Source organism: Pararge aegeria (assembly GCF_905163445.1).
Source record: "Pararge aegeria chromosome W unlocalized genomic scaffold, ilParAegt1.1 SUPER_W_unloc_1, whole genome shotgun sequence".
Taxonomy (NCBI): domain Eukaryota; kingdom Metazoa; phylum Arthropoda; class Insecta; order Lepidoptera; family Nymphalidae; genus Pararge; species Pararge aegeria.
In genome coordinates, this window is record NW_024396987.1 from 1,015,648 (window position 1) to 1,036,338 (window position 20,691).

The following is a 20,691-nucleotide window of genomic DNA, read 5'->3' on the forward strand; positions in this document are numbered from 1 at the left end:
CAAAAAGAAGAAATTTGAGGGTTGGAAACGATTTTGCGAGTCCATAAGTCCTGATATTTGTCCATTGGTAGTTTGGAGAAATATTAGAAGGTTTAAATCAGCTTTCTATGAATCTCCATCTGGTGCATTACCTATTGAGCTAGCCGACCAATTTATGGATAAGTTGGCTCCTCCATCAGTTCCTGACTTTAATAATGTCCAGTGTTGTACTTTTTCCTCTAAAGCTTGTAGTTATACAGACCTCAATGCTCCCTTTTCTTTGTCTGAACTAGAAGGGGTTTTATCTTATGTAAAAGATTCATCCCCAGGCGAAGACGGCATTACTTACTCTTTCTTAATAAACAGCAGTGTCGCTTCCTTGAACTACTATTTGAGTATTATTAATGCCATTGTGTTGTCTGGTAATATTCCTTCTTCTTGGAAAACCCAAGCTATAATTCCCATATTAAAACCAAACAAACCAGCCTCTGATGTTTCTTCTTTTCGCCCAATAGCCCTATCCTCTGTTTTTGCTAAAATAGCTGAGCATCTTGTTAAAAACAGGTTAGAATTTTTCATTGAAAATAATAATATTTTGACAGCTAATCCGCTGGGATTCAGAAAAGGCCGTAGTACCACAGACAATATTAGTATTTTGGTTTCGGATATTCGGCTAGCTTTCTCGAGTAATGAGTCGGTTCTTGCGGCCTTTCTTGATATCAGCTCAGCGTATGATAATGTGCTGATCTCAGTTATGCATAGAAAACTTCATGACCTCCATGTACCACAATTATTAATTACATTTATTATCAATATGCTTTCTGAGAGGTGTATTAAATTAGACCTACATAACGGTACTCAACTTTCAAGGCTGGCATGGAGAGGTTTACCCCAGGGTATGGAGGGTAGAGGTAAGGAGAGTCATCTTATATGGGAGCAAAGTTGAAAAAGTGTCCAGTTGTTGCGCTAAATAACACTTCAAAAATCCTCCACAATGGCGCTGGTGGATGCACAGGGTATGGTATGAATGTAGCAATCGTAGATGACTCTCCTTACCTCTACCCTCCATACTAGAGAGCAGTACCACACAATAGACTAATATTGTTTTTTAATTCCTCTCAGGACAGGCAAAGATCATTGACCATACAGCCTCAGAATAGACTAAATACCAACGTACTGAAGTGTCAGTCGCATACAGGCTACAGCGCACTCAGCAGTTTCAAGTCAGATTCAAGTCATTATTTCGCAACACTACATGAAATTCTGATGAAAATACTTGTATTACGCTAATAACAGTATTCATTAAACGACAACAACAAATGAATAATGCAATATCAATCGTCACAGATTATAGATACATAAAGTCAAAGACTACAAACGTAACTTTTTTATTAAAGAGAGGCGAGTAAAGGATACTAAACATACAGCTATCTCGCGAGTTTATGAGTAGTTAACTCTTTAACCGGCAGCACTCTTATAATTCAGGCACATTCAACTAAATGCAAATAATTGTATGGTTTATACCAAAACAGAAAAAATCTAATGTCGATTTTCAAGGGTGATATATCGATTCAGTGAATCGACACAGTACTTCATATCGATTTAAAAAATCGATATTTTCTGCATGAAAAATCGATTCTTCGATTAATCGATCTCAGATCGCCATCCCTAGTATAGTGTACAATCTATGGATACTGCAGTGGTAAAAATATGAGTTTCGTAATAAACACGTTAATGTTCTATTTTCTATTTATTCCGTAGTGAATCAAAAGCAGACATTAAAATCGATTAGTAGTATACCTTAATAGTTTGCTTGTGAAATTATATTGTGTTAACAACATGGAGTACCAAGACCAGGCAGATTACAATAATATTATTGATAAATAATAAGCACCTTTGGCGAAGTTTTAAGCAGAGACGTATTATACAACATCGTTGAAAACTTTGGGGGAGACCGTAAGTAAAATTTATTTGCCATATTTTAAAAACGTATTGTGATACACACACTCGTGAATTACATCAAACTCATTTGGACGCATCCATCTGTGTGTTTGTAGGTGTGCATGTGTTTGTATACTTATTTGTGTACAGTACTGTATATGATACATATTGCGCGCCTCTTTCTATAAGGCTATCGTTAGGGCGCAAAGCTAAAAATCTGCTTAAAACAAGCCTTATGTGTATGCTTAAAAGGTTCTACTAATATTTTCCCGGGATGCAAACCCTGCATTGATTTATTTGGCGACTGCGCAGTATTGATTATTGCCGGTCAGACCGAAACACAAACATCCTTTGTTCTGCCTTAGTTTGAATCTGAAGTTACATTTAGGTATGTGATTTAACCCACATTTAATGTATTTTACAATCTATTATGATCTATTATGTACTGCAGTGTTTTAGAATGTTAGTGTCTTTTATACAATATTGATTGATTTAAAGGTTTGTTGAATATCTGCTATTTTTGTTTTCAATGTAAGGCCTTGCTTTTGATCTGTGTTAGTTTAGTTAAACTTGATTTAGATGGTACCATAATTATTGATATGTCTTAAGTGTAAAGTGATGCTGCTATCCTATTGTAGTATGTTAGGGTATGTTTCTTTCATTATTTCTTCTTCTTTGCCACTGTAATCTGAATATTTTTAAAGTTATACACACTTTACACCTAATGCACCAAAAATTATGAAAATCAAAATCTTATTATATGGCTATTTCTTGAGTGTGTGTGTATGTCATTGAACTCCTAGATGGCTGGACCAATTTGAATGAATTTTTTCGTATACCTACGTTTGGGTGGCACGTTTGGATGGTTTAGATTCACAAATTAGCCTGACAGATGGCGCTGGGGTCCGCTAGTATATATATATATATATATATAAATATCTGCACTTATAATAAAACTGTAATGGGTCGAATTCTGTACACTGTACTGCACATTCTGTAATTTTTTTTTGGAGGGCACTCTATAACCTATATTGAACCCTAAACTGTAATATTTTTCTGTATCTGTGCCGCGCATCATGCTGTAACTACTGAATGAATTCAAATGGAACTGCACAATTTGAGTTCATACTACAAAGTAGGACATAGGATACTTTTTTATCCTAAAACTCAAATCTGAAAGTGAAAGCTTTTTACAATTTTATAACCATAACTCTGTCAAATGTAAATCAATTTAAATAATTGTTTTGTATAGGATAGGTTGACATTCAACTTTGATAGTGAAATTGTTTGACAATTTATCACCATAACTCTGTAAAATGTAAATCAATTTAAATATTTCTTTTGTATTGGATAGGTTAATCAGTTTAGTTTTGCTCAAATTTTGTGTAGATATGATGAATATGATTAGAGATACAGGACAGAACTCCTCAGCGGGCAGCAGAAAACCCCTCATTTAAGGCATAACAATACTGAATACATGAAGTGTAACCACATTTACGATGAATTCAGCGCTAGGACTAAATAAAAACTGTTAGAAATTTTCATGGTAAACTATTAGCATACAAATCAACTAACAATGCGAGTTTGTTCCTTCCGTTAACGATTACTATTCCTTGTAATTGATAGGAGCTGAGACTAATGGATAACAAATTATCTTTCATACTTCCAAAAACGGGCACCCATCCATTTACTGACTTGGGTCATCATAGCTTACCAACTGCTATCGACTAATATGTAGTGCTGCTTTTATGCCAAACATTATTAATGCAGTCATTTGTTATGGGGAATTCAAAGTATTCAATGTATAATTTAATCATTTTAATAATCCTCAGGCCGGGCATTTGCGATTTAAAATAGTGGGTGCCTAAAGCTCCAAGAGCAACTGCAAATTTCTTTAAATATGTTGAAATAGTATCTGTACTTAATATCATAGTTTTGAATATAAGATCCTTCCAGTACAATTGAACAAGAAATTTGTTTGGTATCTGATTTACTGATGTAGGTATAGAGTATATAGCAGTATGCTGCATCCTGTATTTTTCGCGGACGAAGCAGCAGGGCAAATCTAGTATAATAAACCGTGGGGTTACGGTAGATCAGAATACATTTGTTGTCCTCTGCCTTCGGATGTTTTACGGGGCGTCTAAGGGAATATAACAGGGATTGAGCAGCAGCATTCCCCTCGTACTTCTACCATCTGCTGTCATCATTAACCCCATCTTTATGCATCAGATGACATAAAGCAAGTTGCTTTGGAACTCCCTTCAAAACACCTATCAGCAGTGGTATTCAGTGGGCTAAATTGATGATGATGATGATGTTACCTATTTTTGTTATAGTTACTGCACCACTCTTAATGATCATATATATATATAGCTTGATGGTCAGAGGGCGCCACATAGCAGGATGTGTGCCTACACCTGCCATGCCCTGCATTCACCTGATGGTTTAACGCTTACCATTGGGTGGACCCTCTGCTAGCATTTAATACTTCGTTAATTACAATATAGCTTAGTAACATAACAATTAATAGCATGAATGCATGAATGAAGCTTTATTTCTTAATTTTTGACTGTTGTCCTGTCTTTGTGAGTATCTTTGAAAGAGCTGAAGTTTCTTAAGAATTGTTGTTGTTGTTTGTGATTCAAGTAGACGTTTCTTAAAGAACAATGGCGAAATCTTATTTGACTAAAATTTAAGCGCCTAGTGAACACACCTTTATCTATATTTTATCAAGCTATCGCCTAAAACAGTAAAAACCGGGTATTAAAACTCATTTTATACAAAACTTAATTGACTAATAATTAGTTATCTATTTCCGATTTTGTAGTTTGTAGATACTTTATTTTGTTTGTAGAAATTCTGTTCGATATAATCACCCTTAAGCTCAATAGATCTATGAATGATTTTTTCTAAAACATCGTAAAAATATTTTTTTATCCAAATGAGCCAAATTTTTTACCCCTTAAGTATTTTTTTAATTGAAGAACCAATAAAAATCACATGGGGCCGGATGGCCTCCTTCTATTTTTCTAGTATTGTTGCGTAGTATTCTCCGGTTATGGCCCTTCCTTTTTCATTGTTATCAATCAGTATTATCCGCTTACAATCCCAATGCAATAACCATCGACTTTTCCGCCGACTCCGACACTTTTTTTGCCATTGCATAGACTTGCTCTTGTTTGGACTCAAGACTCTAAGTGATGAACCCATGTCTCATGGCCGGTAACAATCCGCTCCAAAATCTGCGCAGGTTCGTCTCCACAGAATTGGTTTGACGTATCGACGCGTTGCCGTTCCTGAAGTGGCGTGAGCATTCTCGGTACCTATCTTTCACTGACTTTTATCACAGCAGGTTAAATTTTCTCCATAGTTTCACTTTTCTTCCGGATTGACTTGTAAAGCAGTCGAGTGTTCGTAAACGAAGAACGCAATAAAGCTGAAACTCAATTTATCATTTAAGACCCTATTTAGTATGACACTAAGCGAGTGCACCTATCCTCACTCCATCCCCTCTATTCCACGAACTTCCCCCCTCGTATATAATAATTGAAAATAAAGATATTTGTCTAATAATAATTTTTTAACGATTTTCCACAGTCAATTAGCAAAAAAACAAGCAGAAATGACAAAAGCAGGCAAAGAACCCGAAGTACCTGATTTCAAGGAATTAATGGATTTGGATTTTAAAAATAAAAATATAGAAGAGTGGCGTAACAATCTGCCAGATGACCTAGCCGCCAGATTGACAAAGGAAAAATTATATAACCTATTCCAGGACGTTTCTCATGACATCTTATCTGAACTGCTTATGGCTCTTGATAATAATTTCCAAGAAACTGTTAAGGTAAGTAAATTTTTATAAAGTTTACTCATCTTGTGTGTTAATTTACAAGTAATAATATTTATTTAGGTAGATACTTGCTCACTACCATCCCTTAAAACTTTATTTGTAAATGTCAGTTTTATTTGACTTACCTTGGCTTCCCTATGTATTATAATTATGAAACAAAACGTCAATAATATTCGGTTGTTACTTATGATATTGGCATTTTGTCGTAACGGCCACTTTGATCTCAAGTGGTTACGTAAACGCTTTGGTTACGAATTCTAATTTAAAATTTATACAGCTATTTACTCAATCTTTGGTGTTTTGAAAGCCCTTTACTTCATTGGTTTTTTTCTCTTTTTCTTTGCTTTCACTCAGTTTACAAAATGAAACGAGTTTCCTTGGCACCAGTGCTGCAGAAACGGCTCGAAGGACTAATGATAAGTTTGACGGCGGTGTAGCAAAAGAAAACACAGTGCGTTAACGTTTTCGTTCTGGAAAGGAGAATGACCAGCACAGTATGGATCTTGGGCCACTTTCTAATATTTCTGTATCTGGATAAATGTTATCATAAAATATCTTGATTATCCTTATTTCAATTTTTTTTTTTTAATGGAACCCCAGATTCAGAGGAAAACTAAGGTTATCTTCAATGAGAGTCACAGGGCTCCAAAACACAACACTGCATTCGTTTATGCTTATACGTAGGAAATATAATTATTATCTCAACTCGACGTAAATAACACAAACCTGCATGAGAGTGAAACTAATTAAATTCAATGCAGGCATTAATGACAGTGATATAAATACGGGTGCATTTTCGATACATCTCGGTCTTGGATAAGACTCAGACGATGCAAAGATTCAAAGGGTGTCTTAGATGTGACCGATTTTTTTTTTTTAGATTATATAAATATAGATTTTTTAGAGTTTTTTTTTTAATTTATTCTTATTGATTAAAGGGCTTTTATTTTACAAAAATATGTCAGCCCTATCAAAATTCAAAAAATTCAAAAATTCAAAATTCAAAATTCAAAATTCATATATTTCAAGTAGGCCTAATACAAGCACTTTTGAAACGTCAAGTCTGTCCGTGTGTAGTGACTCTACCACCGGTTCGGAAGGCAGATTCTACCGAGAAGAAGCCGGCAAGAAATTCAGCAGTTGCTCTTTTCCTACATCAAAAATTTACATTTTATATTTTAACATTCATTTTTCTATCTTGTGAGAGATGAAAGCGGAGCCGGATGCTTCCAAGCAACCTTGTCATTAAGAAACTCATCAATTGTATAATAACCTCGCTGTAATAAATGTGTTTTAACACATTCTTTAAACTTATGGATTGGTAGGTCCAAAATTACCTTAGGAATCATATTATAAAAGCGTATACTCAATCCCACAAATGACTTCTGCACCTTTCGCAGACGATATGCAGATGTCACTAATTTATGACCATTTCTTGTAAGTCGACTGTTTATATTCACTTTTTGTTTATAAAGACTAATATGTTGTCTTACAAATACTATATTGTTATAAATGTATTGTGAGGCTACCGTAAGTATACCAATTTCTTTAAATTTTTCACGGAGGGATTCACGTGATTTAACTTTATATATTGACCGTACAGCTCTTTTCTGCAATATGAATATAGTTTCAATATCAGCAGCTTTGCCCCATAATAAGATCCCGTAAGACATCACACTATGAAAGTACGCGAAGTAAACAAGTCTTGCTGTTTCTACGTCAGTAATCTGTCTAATTTTCCTGACGGCGTAGGCAGCCGAGCTTAGTTTACCTGCTAGTGTTTCTATATGAGTACCCCACTGAAGCTTACAATCCAAGGTCATGCCCAGAAAAACTGTGGAATCTTCCATTTTTAGTGATTCTCCATTTATTATTATATTTTTATTAACTTTCTTTACATTTGGTAAAATAAATTCCACGCACTTAGTTTTTATTGCATTTAAAAGTAAATTATTGACAGTTAACCAGTGCGACACATGCGACATAGCACGGCTTACATCGTCAGAGTTGTCTCTACCTCTATCAGTTTTAAAAATTAGAGATGTATAATCAGCAAACAGTACAATGTCACAGGTTTCACTGACATGGTGTGGTAGATCATTTATATACACCAAAAATAGAAAGGGACCCAAGATTGAACCCTGTGGGACACCCATTGACGTAGCCGACCCCTGCGACTTAATGTCTTTTATGCAAACCCTTTGGGTTCTGTCACTGAGATAAGAGGCAACCAAATTTAGTGCAACGTTTTTGATACCATAATGGGCTAGTTTAAGAAGCAAGTTTTTATGATCGACACAATCGAATGCTTTGGATAGATCACAAAAAACACCAATGGCATTCTGCGAACGTTCCCAGGCATCGTACACATGTTTTAAAAGTTTAGCGCCTGCATCCGTGGTGCTACGACCTTTAGTAAAACCGTACTGCTCCGGATGTAGTAAGTTATTTACATTGAAGTGATTCAAAAGTTGATTTAATATAATTTTTTCAAAGACCTTACTAAGAGCTGGTAAGATTAAAATGGGTCTGTAATTGTTAATGTCGTTTTTATTGCCAGATTTAAATAGAGGTATAAGTTTACTATGTTTCATTAAATTTGGAAAAGTACCTCTATCAACACATTCATTAAAAAGTATGGCTAAGTAAGGGGCAATAACGTCTATAATGTTAGATATTACCATTACAGACATACCCCATAAATCACCGGTTTTTATCGTAACTCATTCTATTCTTGTACAACTTATTAATAACTACTTCTATAAAAATCATATATCATTTTGGCTTCCCCAGAAGTTGGGGAAGACAAGATGGTATGAAACACACCTATATCACTAAGGTTTAATTTTAAATCCCTTATTAATGTCCTTCTACCTTAATCATTACGGGCACATTCGATCAACAAATGGTGTACATCTTCCACTACCCCACATACATCACAATTTGGAGAATCCGATTTCCGCATTAAAAATGAAAATTTATTCGATGGAACGTGCCCAGAACGCAACCTATGCGCTATCTTGATCATAGACCTATTTAACTTACCAACTTCGAACCAAGGCTTTCGAGGAGGCTGACTCTGTATGGTTCGATACCAAATTTCCTTTTCTTTAGAACGTCTATCAAAATATTCTTTCCACATATCATAAATTTTACTTTTATATTTCACGGTTACCTCTGCGTAGTTTGGCATTACAAAAACCTCACTTCCCTCCAAACATGCAGTTTTCGCTAACAGGTCAGCCTTCTCGTTTCCTCTTAAACCTATATGCGATGGTATCCATTGCAGTCTCAGTTCGACAAAACTTTGCAAAACGTTATTAATCCTTGCCAAAATGGCATACGCTACCGGAACACCTCTGAGCCCAGAGGCGCACCGAGCTAAATGCTGCAAGGCACTTTTACTGTCAGTAAATATCACAACCTTTTTGTATCTCGACGCTTCCACATATGCCAAAGCCTCTGAGATTGCAAATAATTCCACTGACATAATACAAACATTTGAAGTTATTTTAAATAAAATGTTATTAGAGCCGGAGTCATGAAACGCTGCTCCCGAAATTTCGTCTGATTTAGAACCATCCGTATATAATATATGATAATCACCATATTTGCTATTTAATTCCTGTACAATACAATTTCTTAACGAATTTATTTCATAAAACCTTTTAGCCTGTTTAATACTATCCAAGTCTGTACTTATGACCTTATTAATGTCAATATTTGTGACCCAAGTATTCAATGTGAATATTTGCAGAGAACTACATGAATGTAACTTCTCATGCTTAATTTCATTATAAATTATAGGCAATAATGGAGTCTTTCTTCTCCGCCAATACCTACTATTTTGACGGAGTGTATAACAGTCATTTAACAGTTCAATAGTCGTATTTTTAGAAAAGCTTAAGAGTTCTAAAGCAGTACTTAGTTGCTAAATAATATCTTCTCAGATACAGCGGCGGTAGGCATAACTCCGACTTCATTACATGAATGGGTGTGGCCTTAATAAAATACACAATTATTCGCAATGCCTGGTTTTGTATTCTGTCTAACTTTTGTATGTGACTTTTTGCACTATTGTCATATAAAAAACACCCGTAGTCAAGTCTACTACGGAGCAAAGATATATAAAGTTTTCTTGAATGCTTCGGGTGGACCCCCCAAGACTGACCAGTTAAAATTTTCATTGTTTTTTGACTTAACTCATTAATATGTTTGCTCCACAATAACGACCGATCCAACCATATACCTAAGTACTTAACATTACAAGTGGAAGCAATTGCCTTGTTATTAACATGAAGTCTAACCGGGTCATTACGCTGTCGTTTACTGAATATACAAAAACTTGTTTTACTAACTGATATCTCCAACCCTAATTCTTCCAAAACTGACTTAAATATATCTAATGAGTCTTTAGGTTTTAGGGTTAAGAAAACCTTAACCTAAGGAATAGCAGAACCGCTTAATAGGATACTTTCAATGATGACTTTGGTAGATGGACTAATATCAACTGGCACTAACATTATGTAATAACTGATATCAACAGCTATAATATTATGTAATGAATTTAACATTATTTTTTTCACAGAATGCAATCGGCGCCATCACGAATCCATATTCCGAGTTCCTACGCACTTACCAAAATGAAACAGTGGATTACAACGACCCCATCATTTGCCTATCCAATCAAAAGGCATACAAATCAGAATACGGCGAGGCAATATCAAATTTAATTAAAGGGGTTTGTATTTATAGTTTTAAAAATTAGTAATATGAACAGTCCAATTAGCATGAAATATGATAACCGCTTTTATACAACTCTATTTATTGTGCCATACAGCAAAAATACATGTATAATGGATTAAACTCCTATTATTAGATCTAAGTTTTTCTAGTTGCAGTGGCGTGCACTTCATACATGCACAAAAGCAGTGCATACCCAAAAATTTTGTATTACTCATAAAGGGGCAGGATTTCATGCCATTTTCCTTCTTTATGCATACCCTGGTCAAAAACCCTGTGCACGCCACTGTCTAGTTGGTGCGGTAAAAGTCACTTACCCTGCCAAGCGTAGTTCGCTCTGAACTCAGTGCCGACTGGTGTCAGATTTGGAATATATTTACACCCATAATATATTCTATCTAAACTGTATACATTCACCCTTTGTGTGGGTGAGTAAGTATGCGTTCTCATATGTAAACGCTTATATTCTGTGTAACGTTAAGTATTGAAATTGGGCTGACAAATTAAAAAGCATCAACTCTAGGCTCAGAGCGAACTAAAAGCTACGCGTAACCCAGACATAGTTTCTGCTCATATTATTTTAGCAAGTCAAACCTTTACCTAAGGCATAGCAGAACATCTTAGTTGGGTACTTCCACACAAATCGATCGAATTTTGGTCTTTAACTTGAATTGGTACGATAAGTTTGGCTAATGGACGGATATAAACTACGATACTGGACGATAAATCGTCGATGTAACATCGATCAATATTGGTCAGTATGAAACTTGTTAAAAAACAGAATTATCTGGATTAAGAAACGCTGTTCTTAGAGCGGAAGATTCCATAATACAAAACTACAAAAATCGATCCATCGATCGATGGAAATCAAGTGACGATTGATTGATTCGTGTGGTAGCATCGTGTTTTCGTCTTAGAATTTTCAATTCTACTACCGAATATACTCAAAGAACTACCATTGATCAAAGGGTCTGGTAACACGAACAGAAGTGGCGAGACACGGCAGTTGACCATAAGAGCTAGCACGCGCTACAATTTGATGAACTTAGATTTTTTTTCGAAATAATCTTAATTCCCGTTACGCTCAGCGTGATGAATCTGCACAAGAACATTTAAAGGCACATTAAAATGTGTGTGAAACTTGTTGACCCCAAAATTTGCTAAATTAACATATTTGAAAAAATAACTTTGTTGTCTTCGCGCACATCGTCATCGTCGCAACACCAACTCGACTGAAATTTGCATTAAAATGTAAGCTTTATATTCTTTGACATTAAAGTGTTACTTGAAGTGGCGTGGAAAACAGGTGTTTAACCTATCAAAAAATCTTATTATATATAAAAATTTATAGGCTTATAAAATATATGAAAGTTTGCCTTATATCCGATAACGTGACCGATGACCGATGACCTTACAATCTAATGCTTAAATTTCAGCCGAGTCGGTTTTCGGCAGCAAACTGAAATTTTTCCGGTCGCTAGTTTTCGGTCGATGTGGCCATAAGGCCATATAAAAGAAGAAAGACTTAAGACGCCACGCAAAAAAATGACAGCAACGAGTGATGTTTTTTCCGCAGTGTCTGAGCTTCTGATATTACGGACTTAAAAATAAATCAAAAAAGTTACACCAGTGCTACTCTAGGATTGTCTATGTCAACGAGCGTATACTATGATACCATATAGTACACAGATATTTGCGTTCCATTATCACGCGCAATGCTGAAATCAGTGTTGCGCGTCGCAGCTGTACGCTTGTTCGTACATTATAAAATTTAAAATGCTCAGCGCTATACTCAAATTTTCTAAATGCCACACGTTGTACGTTTTCTGATGAAAGTCTATAACTTTAGTAGTTATATTATTGTTCGATATCAAATAGTGTCTCCATACTTATGAGCTTTTATTTTGCATCTTCATGGAACATCATAACGCATGCGTTGAATGGTACGAAAGGGCTTTAGTAATAGACCATATACATACGCTGCAGAAGGTTGTATAGAAGACCGAAGCCGGCCACTTAGCTTAGCGTTTGTGGACTATGAAAAAGCCTTTGATTCGGTGGAAACCTGGGCTGTGTTAAGGTCCCTTCAGAGATGCCGAATTCACTATAGGTACATCCAAGTCTTGAAGTGTTTGTACGAAAACGCCACAATGCCAGTCCTTACATACGAGGCCGATCCGAGTCATAATGGCAAATATTCTGGGAAACCTTAATGCGATGCTTATTGACCTCAGCGGAGTTTCTTAATAGGTGGGCTTCCGTATGAACAGGAACAAGACGTAAATTATGTTTAACGCTTATGTCCCGCTCCACCCAGTAATAGTTGGGTATTCAAACTTGATTTATATAAAATACTAGCGGACCCCAGCACCATCAGTCCGGCTAATTTGTCTATCTAAACCATGCAGGGTGCCACCCAAACGTATACCAAAAAATTCATTTAAATCGGTCCAGTCATCTAGGAGGAGTTCAGTGACATACACACGCACACAAGAAATATATATGTAAAATATATATGTTTTACTCGGTTTAAAAATTACTATCCAAATATTAAATAGTCAACTTTTATTAAGACTGAGTCGATTTAACACGTTAATTGTCCAGTGCCCCGCAAAAGATACACGGACTTTCAACAGATTCGTAGGACTTTATTTTGTGTTTATACGTCGATTAAAGCAACGTTTGAATACTAGTAAATATGTCGCCAAAACATTTGCGCAGACCTATTCTATATCTTTTTGAATATGAAATTACTGAAGAAAACACTGGAATTTTATCATCAAATGACTGTCAAACCATTAGCTGTTTTCGTCGAGAAACATTAATAAATAATCTCAGTTGGAAACTGCTTCAAGCAATTGAGAAATCGAATATCCTGCTGGTATCATCGCCGTTAAGCACAATAGTTATTAGTAATAAAACATTATCAACCGACCTTGCAATTAACGTCTTTTCCACCGGCATTTAAATATCATAGTTTCATATGCTTACGTACTAAATAAACTGTTTGAGGTCATATGAGATTCCAGATGACGTTTAAAGTAGGAAGATTATTTTATTTGCCGCAGACGGTGATCGAAGGCATAACAGGACCGATCCACTTTCATGATACCTGTATCCGAAAGAACTTTACCATGCACGTACATCAGCTCAACGTATCCGGAACTCTAAAGAAGGTAAGTCCAACAATTACATTAAATTACGTTGTACTCGTGGTAAGCATGTATGATTAAAAATGAAGAAGTCATGAAATTTCGTGTGAGATTAGATAGCAACCGAGTCGCTAGAGTTTAACTGAAATATTCGCTATATTGATGGACTTTGTCGCGTAGGTACTGATTAGGGGAATGGGTTTAATATAACTGCCGTACTTCCTAACAGGTTAACCCGCTACCACATTATACTGCATCACCACTTACCGCTAGGTGAGATTGCAGTCAAGGTCAAGTCAGCCAACTTGTATAGGAATTCACTAAAAAAAGTACCTTAAACTTTTCACCGCATGCGGACGCGTCAGCCCGAGTGAGTCATCTGTTATATTATTTTTAAATGATTATTATCATTTACTATCAGTCAATGACGTAGGTGGAATAAAAAAAAAACGTGTGTGTACACGCGTAAGAAGTTACACTTTGGCGTAACAAGATAAAAATCTTTTCAAAAATTTTACATTTCGCCTTATTCTACGTTTGTAGAAAAAACTACTCTAACAATAGAAAAAAATACATTTCATTCCTTGAAAGTTTATAATAACTCACTATCTAGTTAAATAAAGTTTATTTAAGTATCACAAAAAAAATATTTATGCATATTTAAAGGAATGGACATAATGAACAAAATTTAATTTGGGCACTAATGGACTCGTAGTTATCGGACAACCAAGTTTCACTCAACATTAAAATTTAAGATTTTTGTACAATTAAATCACCGGAATGAGCCCGCAGACTTTGACAATTCAAAGTGTACACTGTCAAACCTTACAGCTAACTTCAGGTTGTCGGCTTTTTGTGACAGTGTGCGCGCATCGTAAAATTTACTCTCATCATTTTCCCTAACGCGCCAAAAGAATTATAACTTCAATAATAATAATCACACACTAAAATTAATATTTACAAAAAATATAAGCCGTCTAACTGTTCACTTACGGGCATGGCACCCAAAATGTTGGCGCTACTGCCCCTTTGAATGCTAGACTTAGCCGTTGGGCTAAGTATAAATAGTAATTTGGTCAATATATTCAGTTCCAAGATGGCCGAAGACACAAAGTGGCGTATCACATATATTTTCACTACTCCCACAATATGGGTATCGAATAAAACGACTTAACTATTAGACCACGATACACGATGACAAATTTTTAATCCAAGATGGCCGCCAATACGAAACTGCGACTTACATTGTTTTCACAACTGTCTCTATATCAAATAAAGGACTGGACAAAGAGAATATTATACTGAATGTAAGAATGTATAGGTACACTTTTATTGTACACCAAGAAAAAAGTAGTCACAGACATAACATAGTAAGAAGGTACAATTTGGCGGCTTTATCGCAACCTACGACAAACATTATCCGCTATGACAAATTTCGAATGCAAGATGGCCGCCACCACAATATAGCGACCCATTCGTTCTGACACCGGAGCATCCTCAGGAGATGTTGACTTTACAATGTATAATTGTTAAGTCATTATTTATTTAGTCGTATGGCATTTTCTAAGAAAAAGCGGTTTAAATTATTGATATAATTTACAAATTATTTATTTATTTCATCTTATTTATACATAAATATAAATAAATAATACATACGAATAGTTAACCTCAATTATATTGGAGCACTTGAAAAAGTATATAAGCACAATTTTTTTCACTAATATTCACAAATATCAATCAAAATATTCAATTTAAATCACTACTGAATATAATTTATTAGCACATATATAATTCGCACTTGTATGAAACTATAACACGTGTTGTGAATGTATAAACTAGAAACATGTTGATAAATATTATAAATATGAAAACAGTGATCAGAGGTGACGAGCGTACCAACATGCGCGACTAATATCGAGGTTCAATTTCTATTTTGTTGGTAGCTTTTTTTTCGAGACTTAATGAGCGGTTAAGCAGACAGCTTCATACAGTTAATTTTGTGTCACAGATGCGCGCGCATCTTAAAATTTCACTCTCATAATTTTTTCATAACGCGCCTACAGCAGTGTAACTTCAAAAAAATACTTTTAACATTTTGCGTCATTCTCGACGTAAAGCAACACAATAGCTCGCAAGCATCGAACCCAATTATCATAAGAGACACACTAAAGACTAATTCAATATGTTTTAGTTTTTATTAATTGTAATTAAACGATTATTATCCAACTTTTATTAACGAACTACCCAGAGATTTTAAATGGCAAAGGATACGTTAATTTTACGTGCTTGAGAATGCCAGATCCATACGGGTCTGTTCGTATCCGGACGTCCTCAAATATTTTTATAATTTAATTATTTTTTTTACTTTAAACAAAATAATTGTTGTTTAAACGAATGTTTTTTATTGATATACATATCGAGGGGTGAAAGGCTATTTGGTTTAAGCGACATCTTTGGCGATATTGAGTTATATACATATTCGGAATCAGCAATTTTTTCTCCGTCGGATGATGCCGGATTCATTTAAATCTGAGCACTTTTTTGGCGCTTCAAACAACTCTATTTTTGGGTTGTTTCCAAAATGGCAGTGTATTATCTGACGTCGTTTTTGCATTAATTTATTACTAGTGTACTTGAACTATACAATGATTTAAAGAACCGAGACCTAAATCAGTAGGCCTTTCTCAGAAAAGAGATTCAATATCGGTTAAAACGTTTTTCTTGTTTCTATTTTTTATTAACATGTGACTTAAATCATTTTGATATCCACGATTTACATGTCGTGATGTCGCTTAAATCATTTGTCCGTCAACAAAATACGACATGGAGTGTCGCTTAAGCTCTTTCAGCTGCATTTATTTTCTACCTAGGGTGTTTCTTAAACTAAATAGCCGTTTTGTTTTAGCTATTTTGCATGTTCGTTAAAACATTTTGGTCCTATTATTTTTTTAAATGAATGACTCTTAAAACAGACGGTAAAATGAACTGATGGATTTTGAATCATTTTTTCAATTTTAATAAAAAGAATAGTCGACCTTTAAATCATTCAATTCTAATATGATACATTTCATTCATGTCATATAATACCATTATTTATTCTATCACCCGGGAGTTAAAAATCGTGATCATTCAACGACACTGTAGTGCTCAGGCGCTTCAGTCGAACTCCAGAGTGTATCAAGGTGTGACGTGACTCACAGTTGCCGCCAGTGTTTATAAAACAGCGCTCTCCAAAACAAATCGTAAGTGTTGTTTATGTAAGATTTCAAATTGAGATGAAATGTAATACGTTTACTTATTTGTTATTATTATTTATTAGTTTAATTATGTTACTAATTCTATTAAGTATGTAGTTAATTCATTATTTTAAGAGAATTATTGCAATCTTAGGCTAACTGTCTTCATTTAAGTTCGGTATAATTGTATAACAATACATGATTGTTATTATTGATATACACACTGTTTAATAAAGTTCTACTTATAATTATTTAATACTCGTATCTTTAGATACATTTTAGGTACACCTAGTTTGTTTATTACAATAAAATTACCGATAAGCGACATGCAAATTACTTTTTCAGTGATCTATTATGTAATAGATTTGTCGTTTATTTGTAAACTATGTTAAGTACTAACATTTAGCGCCAACTATGAATATGATATAGGTACATACTTGTGGTTGTAAAAGGATCATCTTATGTACTTCCCTTATAATTACTATTTCAGATAAATATGGAGACAGAAAGACAGAAATTCTACAAACACAAAATCAAACGAATCAGTGTGTCAAAAGAGGACAATACGTCTTCCGTAACTGATAAAAGCGACACCACCAAATCTACAGTAACAATCTTAGGAAGTGCCTCCTATCATGAACAAGTCAACGATTTAAGTATTTTTAATGCGAACAGCATAGGTCAACAACCGGAATCCTTGATTGATGATCCAATTGATTTAAATGATGAATCGAACTTTTATGCACATTCTGTGGATATAGAAGTAGGTATATGTTTCATATTTGTAATACTTGTAATAGTAGCCATTTGTTATTAACACGTTAAATTTTTCTTATTTCAGACCAAAAACGACACAATATATACCTGATGATTTGAAAGACGAGGATTTAATTATTAACGAAGTAACGATTGAAGTGGAAAGAGAGGTGATTTTTTTATATAGTCACTAGTTTCGTAACTTTGTGAAAAGTAGTCTACGTGTTATTTTGATTTATGATCTATGTTACTGTTAAGTTTTATAAAAACCTTATTAATATTTTCAACATAAATGAGCAACAAACATCGTATTATCCATCTACCCTCATAAACTTTCGCGTTTACTGTAAAATCTAGTGCGGAGTTTTTTTTGCAAATTTGATGGTGAATAATATTTCAATTGCCTTTTAGAATCAAGAAGAAAAGGACAAACCTGAAGTAACAGAAATAGAAAGAACAATTAGTAACGACAGTCTTCAACCAACTATTACTGAAATTATACCTGAAACCGACATGGATATATTAAGGAAATCTTTAGAAGTTAATACTGATGACAATGTAGAAATACAAACAGAAGGTGATCATCCAATACCGAAGAAAAACAAACGAGTTCTAAAAAAAAGCTATGTTGATTTTTTAAGTGATGATGAAGATTTTGCTTGGGACTCAACGTCGTGGAAAGAAACAGATGAGTCTTCAAGTGATCAAGATGATCAAAGAATAGCGAAGAAAAAGAAAATAAGCATAAAAGATGGAAAAGTAGGAGATGCAGGATTAAAAAAGAAAAGGACAAATAAGAAAAAGGTACGAAAAGATGCTAGATCAAAGGGCGTTCAATATGTTAAGGCAGATGGTTCAATTGTGAAAGAAAGAAATATGAAACCGAATCCTTGCTTGGAAAAAAACTGTCCCTATAACTGTAAAGAAATACCCTCAGAAAAGAGAATGGCCATATTTAAACATTTTTGGGAATTATCTACAGAAAGAAAAAAACAGTGGATCATATCTATGTCTTCTAAACAAACCATAAAAAGGAAGAGATCCAAAGACTCTAATTACAGGAATAATACATTCTTTTATTTCATAAATGATGGAGAAGGTCGGCGACAAGTTTGTTTAAAGTTCCTCGTGAACACTCTTGATATCAGTCAAAGATACATTTATTATACATTGACGACACAGGAACTTGGTATGGCGAAAGAAGAAGGAAGAGGAAAATGCATTCCCACCAACAAAACATCTAACGCAATCAAAGAATCAGTAAAATCCTTTATCAAAAGGTTACCTGCTATACCATCGCACTACTGCCGAAAGGATAGCCCAAAACTATATCTGCCTGTTGAATTCAAAAATATAAAAAATTTATATCGATGTTATAAAGAAGACCTAATTAGTAAAGGAGTGGATGTTGTATGTGAAAAAGTATTCCGTCTAATATTCACTACTGATTTTAATATTGGGTTTCACGTACCTAAAAAGGACAAATGCATAAAGTGCCTGCGATTTGAAGGCCTGAAGCCAGAGGATTGTGCCGAATTGCAAGCTCATTTTGACGAAAAAGAGGCATCGAAGAAGCGGTTGGATTGTCATCGACAATTAGGTAAAGAAAACCCTTCCATTCTGTGCACTTCTTTTGACCTCCAAAAGGATCTCAATACGCCTCATGGCAATAATATGTTACTGTTTTATTCTAGAAAGTATGCTGTTTTTAATTTATGTTTCTACGAAAGCATCACAAGGAACGGTTTTTGTTTTATCTGGGGAGAATCTGAAGCAAAGAGGGGTGCAAATGAAATTGCCACTATTATAGAGAAGTACATACAGAATGTTGATTCTCGGGGCAACATTAAATTTTTGATCTTGTATTCAGATTCTTGTCCTGGACAAAACAAAAATAAAATAGTTCTTGCAGCAATACACAATGCTTTATTGCAACGACACGGAAATGTCAGTAGATAGCATACATTCTACAATAGAACAATCCGTTCGAAATATTACTGTATGGGCTCCATCGCAATGGGCAACAATATGCCAGCTAGCAAGAAAAGAACCGGCACCTTATAATGTTGAAAATCTGACACATGAGGATTTCTTAAATTTTGATGATATGTCTGATAAATATTTTAAGGGAAACCTTGTAGGTAAGATAAGTAAAATCCGTACAGCAACATTTAAGAAATCTCATACAAATCAGATGAAAGTAAAATTTTCAATGAAAGATAGTGCACCGGAAGATACTATGCAAATTATTGCGAAACCTAGAGCTATCAATCGTAGATATAATTCAAGTTTGCCGATTACCAAAGCCAAATACATGGATCTAAAGAAATTATGTGACACAGGGGTTGTACCCAAGATATTTCATAAAGAATATTTAAATTTGCAATACTGCAATTCCAAAGACGTTCTACTCGATACTGATCTCGTTTTATTACTATCTATACTATCGTACTATCATTTTATTCGACTGTAGAGGATACAGTCGAATAAAATGATAACTAAATACTTTTTCGTTATTTTTTATTGCATTTTATTATCAAGCATTGATTGTATTTTATATAATTGCTAGAAGTTTTGTTGTTTGTACTAAAAGTTAATTATAATTATAGTTGATGTTCCTACATTGAGACTGATTTTACATGATTATTATACTAAGGTAAATTACACCACACACATTATACACCACAGTGTGTAATGTGTGTGGTGTAATTCATAAAAATATTTATTCTATAGCTATTTTCTTCTTTGTCACTTTGTCATTGAAATATGTGAAAGTGACTAAGTAAAATATAGCTACAAACAAACTTGTGATTGTTATCTCATCGCCATAAGGGTGACAAATGTGATGGATAGGATGGTGTTAAAATATGCAGATTTACGCTTAATATTGTTAAATATGAATAGGCGAGTAATACTTATTTTAACTGATGTGGTTGATTAAGACTGAAAGATAATAAATAAAAATATTGATGTTCCTACATTGAGACGTTTCGTACAAGAGTTCTACTTTATTATTATTACGTGACTTAAT

General features: G+C 34.4%; 2 protein-coding genes across 2 annotated transcripts; both read left to right on the forward strand.

The window, feature by feature from the left end:
- Positions 1 to 1,868: 1,868 nt before the first annotated feature.
- LOC120636777 lies at positions 1,869 to 13,988 on the forward strand. The gene is made up of 4 exons (XM_039908342.1): positions 1,869 to 1,935; positions 5,521 to 5,767; positions 10,362 to 10,514; positions 13,585 to 13,988. Exons 2-4 carry the CDS (start codon positions 5,546 to 5,548, stop codon positions 13,747 to 13,749), a joined length of 540 nt encoding a protein of 179 aa, XP_039764276.1. The 5' UTR covers positions 1,869 to 1,935; positions 5,521 to 5,545; the 3' UTR covers positions 13,750 to 13,988.
- Positions 13,989 to 16,249: 2,261 nt separating this feature from the next.
- LOC120636766 lies at positions 16,250 to 19,619 on the forward strand. The gene is made up of 3 exons (XM_039908329.1): positions 16,250 to 16,257; positions 17,746 to 17,830; positions 18,072 to 19,619. The coding sequence occupies exons 1-3, from the start codon at positions 16,250 to 16,252 to the stop codon at positions 19,617 to 19,619; spliced, it is 1,641 nt and encodes a 546-aa protein (XP_039764263.1).
- Positions 19,620 to 20,691: the final 1,072 nt, after the last annotated feature.

Bases quoted from the DNA above. Each gene is read 5' to 3' on its own strand.
- LOC120636777 (XM_039908342.1), top strand. From the start codon at position 5,546: ATGACAAAAGCAGGCAAAGAACCCGAAGTACCTGATTTCAAGGAATTA. The intron at 5,768-10,361 runs GTAAGTAAATTT...TTTTTTTCACAG, and splicing joins ATTTCCAAGAAACTGTTAAG to AATGCAATCGGCGCCATCAC. The intron at 10,515-13,584 runs GTTTGTATTTAT...TATTTGCCGCAG, and splicing joins TATCAAATTTAATTAAAGGG to ACGGTGATCGAAGGCATAAC.
- LOC120636766 (XM_039908329.1), top strand. The intron at 17,831-18,071 runs GTGATTTTTTTA...ATTGCCTTTTAG, and splicing joins CGATTGAAGTGGAAAGAGAG to AATCAAGAAGAAAAGGACAA.